General features: G+C 50.0%; 1 protein-coding gene across 1 annotated transcript; it reads right to left on the reverse strand.

Annotated features, from left to right (window-relative positions):
* Positions 1-338: 338 nt before the first annotated feature.
* Positions 339-749, reverse strand: LOC136548554 (uncharacterized). The gene has a single exon (XM_066540037.1). It carries the CDS (start codon positions 747-749, stop codon positions 339-341), a length of 411 nt encoding a protein of 136 aa, XP_066396134.1.
* Positions 750-6,780: the final 6,031 nt, after the last annotated feature.

Below are 6,780 nucleotides of genomic sequence, written 5' to 3' on the forward strand. Positions count from 1 at the left end.
ACAAGCGGTTTATATTCAATCCACTTGGAGAACTTGTCGATGACGACATATATGTATCAGAAACCACCTAGTGCTGGTTTGAAAGGCCCGATCATGTCCAGTCCCTAGCATGCGAAGGGCCAGGATGCTAGGATGGTTTGCAGCTCTTGCGTTGGCACGTGTATTTGCTTAGCAAAGAATTGGCATCCTTCACAATGTCGAACGAGGTCTTCTGCGTTAGTGACGGTTGTGGGCCAATAAAAACTAGCTCAAAAAGCCTTGCCGACCAATGTTCTCGAGGCCACATGGTTACCACAGGAACCAGAGTGGATTTCGAGAAGTAGTTTTACTCCCTCCTCTTAGGTGATGCATTTCTGCAATATCCCTTCCTTGGCACTTTTCCTCATCAAGTTGCCATCCACCAGCACATAAAGCTTGCTTTGATGAACTAGGCATTCAATTTCAGTCTTGTCAATGGGTACATCGGCGTTGGTGAGGTACTTGATGAATTGCTCCCTCCAATCGGCGACCGGCGAAGGTACCGCAAGTACCAACTGCTCGGCAGGGGGAACCTCTTCAACTTCCTTATCTTCTTTGATTGATGGCACTAGGACATCTTGAATGAAGACCCTCGGTGGGATCACGACGTGAGAAGAGCCCAGCTTGGATAAGTGATCGGCGAACTGATTTTGGTCGCGTACCACATGGTGATACTCGATGCCGTAGAATTTTCCTTCGAGCTTCCTAATTTTGGCGCAATATGCATCCATCTTTTCACTGGAGCAAGACCAATCTTGTTAAGCTGGTTAATGACCAGTGCAGAATTGCCGTACACCATGAGGCATTTGATGTTGAGCTCGATGGCTATACGGAGTCCATGGAGACATGCTTCATATTCAGCGGCGTTGTTGGAGGCTGGAAAGTGTATCCGGAGAACATACAGGAGCTTATCCTTGGTTGGTGTAATGAACATAATGCTTGCTCTAGCACCGTTGATGTTAAGGGTGCCATCGAAGTACATCACCCAATGCTCAGGGCAAGTGGCAGCGATAAGCTCTTGGATCTCAGTCCACTCAGCGATGAAATTAGTGAGCGCTTGTGACTTGATGGTAGGCCTACTTCTAAATTTGATGGAGTAGGTACCGAGCTCAATGGCCCACTTTATGATGCGACCGTTGGCCTCCTTATTGCAGAGAATGTCCCCTAGAGGGAACTCAGTGACTATGGCGATCTTGTAATAGTCAAAATAATGTCAGAGCTTGCACGATGTAATCAAGATGGCATATAACAGCTTCTGTACCTGAGGATAATGAGTTTTGGGCTCATTAAGTACCTCGCTTATGAAGTACACTGGACGTTGCACCTTGTAGGCATGCCCAACTTCCTCGCGTTCGACAACAATAGCTATGCTGACAATGCGGGAAGTGGCGGCAATGTAGATCAATAGAGTTTCATCTGGTCATGGCGCTGTCACGATCAGAGGCTTTGTTAAGAACAACTTGACTTGCTCGAAAGCTATGTCTGCTTCCTCTGACCAGGAGAAGTGCTCGGAGGCCTTGAGGAGCTTAAAGAAAGGTAGCCCTTTTTTGCCGAGGCATGATATGAAGTGGCTTAAGGCGGCCATGCAGCCTGTAAGCTTCTATATATCCTTGACACATGTCGTCTATTTCATGTTGGTGATGGCGGAGACCTTGTTAGGGTTAGGTTCAATGCCTTGAGCACTGACAATGTAGCCCAGCTAGTATACCGAATGGAACTCTAAAGATGCACTTTGAAGGGTTCAACTTCCATTGGTATTTGTTCAAGTTGGCGAAGGTTTCCTCAAGGTCGATGATAAGATTATCGGTGGCCTTGGTTTTGACGACCACATCATCAATGTAGGCTTCAACGTTGTGGCTGATCTGTTGGTCGAGGCACATCTAGATGGCCCTTTGATAAGTTGCTCTGGCATTTTTAAGTCCGAAGGACATAGTTTTGTAATAGTAGGCACCAAAGGGCATGATGAACGATGTCTTGATCTAATCTTCTTCCTTTAGGGAAATCTAGTGATAGCCAGAGTAACAATCAAGGAAGGAGAGTAGTTCATAGCCAGAAGTGTAGTCTACAACCTCGTCTGTCCGAGGCAGGCCAAAGGGGTCTTTAGGGCAATGTTTGTTAAGATCAGTATAATCAACACACATTCTCCATTCTTTATTCTTTTTTCGAACAAGAACATGGTTTGCTAACCAATCTGGATGATATACTTCTTTTATGAATCTAGTAGCTAAGAGCCATTTTATTTCTACCCTAATAGCCTCCTTCTTGTCTAGCATGAATTGGCAGAGTTTCTGCTTGATCGGTTTGGTGGTAGGTGAGACATTCAAGGAGTGCTCGATCCTCTCCCGTGGTACCCCCGGCATGTCTATAGGTTTCCAAGCAAACACATCGGCATTGGCACATAGGAAGGACATGAGCGTGCTTTCCTATTTGGGGTCAAGGTGAGCCCCAATCTTCACGGTCTTGGAGGGATCGTCAAGGCTGAGGCCGACCTCCTTGACTTCCTTTGACTTGGTAGAGGCACGGGGAGGCTCTAGCTCTGGGATCTCTAAGTCTTTGGCAGGCACTATCTTGGCTTTGGTGACCACGCTAGCCATCTAGATGGAGAGGTTGGTAGCTTCGGCGAGGGTGAGATGGCAATGGTGAGGTTGGCCTGCAGGGCCAAGACTCCAGTAGGCGAAGGCATCTTCAGCACCAAATAGGCATAGTGCGGCATGTCCATGAACTTCGCCAGAGCTGGCCGACCAAGTATGGTGTGGTAGGCGGTGTCAAAGTCGGTGACGTAAAAGTTGATATGTTTGACGCGGTAGTTGCTTGCCGTGCTGAACTAAACTAGTAGGGTAATCTCTCCAAGCGGTTTGGAGGCCCTACCTAGCACCACACCCCAAAAGGTGGAGTCAGAAGGTGTGAGATCAGACAAGCCCAGGCCTAGCTCTTTTAGGGCTCCAGCGAAGAGGAGATTTAGAGCGCTCCCACCATCAACGAGCACTTTTCTGAAGAGCACCTTCTGTACGGTTGTGTCGAGGATGAGGGGAAAACGCCCCATGTAGGGAATATCCACCCACTGGTCAGCCCTGCTGAAGGTGATGGGGACCTCGGACCATGGGCAATAGCTAGGGTTAGCGGTGGCGTCTTCCGTAGTAATGGAGAGCACCCGCCGTGTGGCGAGCTTCCGCTCTCTTCTACTCTCAGTGGAGGCGAGGCCCTTGAAGATGGTGGTGACCACCTTATCATGGTCCTGAAAGGCATTGTTGTTGCCCCTAGGTGGTCGGTGACCTCCAGCTCCATCGTTGGTGTCGTTGTCGAGCCTCTTGTCCTAGAACTCCTTGGCCAAACCAATGCAGTCCTTCATCTTGTGTTTGGCATTCTTGTGAAGAGGGCACGGGCCATCGAGGATCTTTTGGTACTATTCATCATAGTTGCGCTTAGTGCGAGGTTGACTGACGACAGCGATGATGTGTTCTGGCTGGTGGTGGCGATTTTGGCTAGGCCTATGTCCTCCTGTCTGATCACGGCCACTGTCACGATGGTAGCTGCGGTCGTCAGGGTGGCGGTCACTGTGAAGCCGGTCGTTGGGGCAGTTGTCATAGCAGTGAGACAAGCGATGAGTGCCTACATCCTCGTTGAGGCACACCTCTGCTTCCTCAGCGTCGGCATACTAGTTGGCTATAGTTATCATCTCGCCAATACCAGTGGGCGCTTGTGGTTGAATTCAGAGCAAAGCTCGCGATGGTGGAGTCCTCGGATAAAGGCAGGTGATGACTTCAGCTTCCGTGATGTTGGGAATAGAGTTCCTCATCTCGTAGAAACATTGGATGTAGCTACGGAGGAGCTTGGATGGCTTTTGGTTGATGCGGCTGAGATCATGCTTGGTGCTGGGTTGAGTACACGTGACCATATAGTTGTCAGTGAAGACTTTCTTCAGCTCTTCCCATGATCCGATGGAGCCCAACACAAGGCTGGTAAACTAGCTCATGGCGGGTGGCATGAGCATGGCGGGGAGATAATTTGCCATGACTCTGGTGTCTCCTCTAGTGGCGCAGACAGCAGTGGCATAAGCCTATAGCCACTGTGTCAGGTTCATTCTTCCTTCATAGGGCTTGACCCTAGTGATCTTAAAACTATGGGGCCACCGAAGTGTTCGGAGTGCCCTTGTGAAAGCTGGAGGCCCCTTAGGGTTGTCGACACCATCGTCTATGGCGTTGCGGTTAGGGATGGGCTTGAGGGCTGAGTCCATGTTGCCGTACTCCTTCTCGTACTCCTAGCGACTGACGCACTTCATCTTCATGGTGACCGAAGCGACATTGCTTGATACGCCATCGCACATCCCGGAGGTTGCTAAGATGCACTCGAGCGTCCTGTTTGACCTCCTGGTCGCATTGGCGATGGTGTTCGGCAGTAATGGCCCCTGGCTCCCCCATGGAGAGGTAGTGACTGGTTAGTGAAATGGCTTTGACTGGGGCGGTGATTGGATCTTGGCGCAGCTGATCAGTGAATCGTGCTCGTAGAGCATGATGGTCTCTGATCCTCGCGAATCTCATTGACCTAACAGTGAGCCGCTTTAAGCATGGTGGCGATCTTGGCAAGCTCGGGTGTTTGAGGGAAATGAGCGAGCTCATTGGCAACTACTGCCAGATTGGCGCTTGGAGTCTTGAAGACGTCATGGCCGTCGACGCGGAGAAATTCTTCATCGAGGTTGCGGTGAAGCGGGAGCGGTCTTCCTTGTGAATCGAGCTGATTATCCCAAGTAGCCTCGGCCCTTGCAATGGCTGCCTCGTTTTCTTGGCATTGTGTGTGGTTGACATTTCAGTTCTCTCAAGCAACGTGCTCCTCCTCGGTTTCGCTGTTTTGAGGAGGGTTGTCGATGCTGACGTTGAAGATCACACCACCCCGGAAGGATGGAAGGAGGAGTTTCTTGGAGAAGGTTTCAGCTAGGGTCTCCATAGAGCCCTGAGACTTGAAGCTCAAAGTTTCTTCTAGGATGGTCTAGGAGGGGCACCCCAGGGCTCTGGCCTAACTGTAGCATGTTGATGGCTAGCAAAAGCTGGATTGCGACCTGGTCAATGGGTAGATGGACGTAGTCCACCTGGTCAGGTGAGTTTGCCCCTCAGGGTGTTTTGGTAAGCGGTGGTGGCGTTGGTGAGCCCGAAAGGTAGGGCCATAACCCCCGAAGTTTGTTGAGCAGCTTCCGATGGATCTGAATAGGAGGGTGGTTGGCGCTGAACAAAAGTGTTCAGAGCCAACTCCGCGATGGAGAGGCAATCGGCGAGCTTCAGACTGACCCGGTCGATGGACTCGATTAGATCATCATTGCTGATGTGCCTCCTCTAGTAACAAGGAAGCGAGCGGCAAGTTGTTCATGAAAGCAACCTCGGAAGTAGATCCAAGATTGGATCTGTAGTTGTAGGTGCAGGGAGTGGTCGATGCAGATCGGATCTACACTAGCTCGAGGAGCTCTTCAACTCCGTCAACGTTGATGACCCACGAGATGGATCTGACCATGAAGATCTAGGCCGGGCTATGGGAGGGACAAAGAGCCTGCAGAAAAAGCCATCTTTCTCGACAAGGAAATAGCATGCACACCCCTACCTGGCGCGCCAACTATCGATAGAATATCGTCGGCAGTCCTCCAAGGGGTATCCCATGAAGGTAGATTGATCGACAGAGGAGCGTGAGATCGAGAACAAGAAGGCAACAGAGGCACATGAGTTAGACTAGGTTCAGGCCATCAGTATGATGTAATACCCTACTCTTGTGGTCTGTTGGTTTGTATTAGCTATCGTATGATATTGCGTGAGTTTGGAGGGGGTAGTTGCCCGCCTTATATAGTCCGGGGAGCAAGGTTACAAGTCGGTTAGATCTAAGAGATAACTGGAAAGTAATAACTGATTACAGGAATCTTGAGATCATATATATCCTAATAGATCTCGTAGTATCTTCAGGATATCTTCCTGATGTCTTGCAGGAGGCGCTAAGAAGAGTCGTGCCCCACAAGGTTTCGTCTTATGGGCTGGGCCACCCCTAGGGACGTAGCCCATGTGGCCTGCCATGGGTATCCAGGGTCATACACCCCACATACTCTTTCCCTTATAATTGCTTTTTCCAATTATTAAATTTTCATCTCTCAAAAAAAATCTTCTCATGAGAGTTGCATCCCTTTTGTTATAGATGGCCGTGCTCGTGTTTCCTCCTCGTAGCAGCACCTTTTTGGACTAGTTTGGTATGCCTACCTTGCTCTAGAGGGTGCTAAGCTTAGTTGGGTATCTAGAGGCACCCCGTTACACGTGGGTGTAGACAGTGCCATGGTACAATGTGACCTTGGTGGTGCCATAGAACCCCATGAGACCACTGTGGCATGGGTGGAGCACCGAGTCTGATGGGCAAAGCCCATGGGAAGCCACGCAAGTTGCTGCTCTTGATGTGCTTATGGATATAGCATAGAGTTTTGAAGATGGATTGGTGGGTGGACCAGCTGCATCCATTCCCCGAGTGGTTCCAATAGATGTTGAGTGGACTCAAGAAGCTGGCCATGCCTTGATTCGAGGCCGTGGTGAACATGTTCAGAGCGACAATGGGGAAATGAGTGCTATGATGGCCGTCTTGAAGCTTTGTCGAGTCAGGCAGGACACCCTCTCTAGTGTATTAGAAGAAGCTGGCAAGGCAATGGTAGCCCAGCGCAAGTTCAGGTTGCATGCCCGCAAGTATCGCCATAGGGTGAAGGCATCTGGGCAAGCTCAATAGGAGGTAGATGAGATTTGGGGCATT

Source organism: Miscanthus floridulus, chromosome 4 (assembly GCF_019320115.1).
Source record: "Miscanthus floridulus cultivar M001 chromosome 4, ASM1932011v1, whole genome shotgun sequence".
In the NCBI taxonomy this organism is placed as follows: domain Eukaryota; kingdom Viridiplantae; phylum Streptophyta; class Magnoliopsida; order Poales; family Poaceae; genus Miscanthus; species Miscanthus floridulus.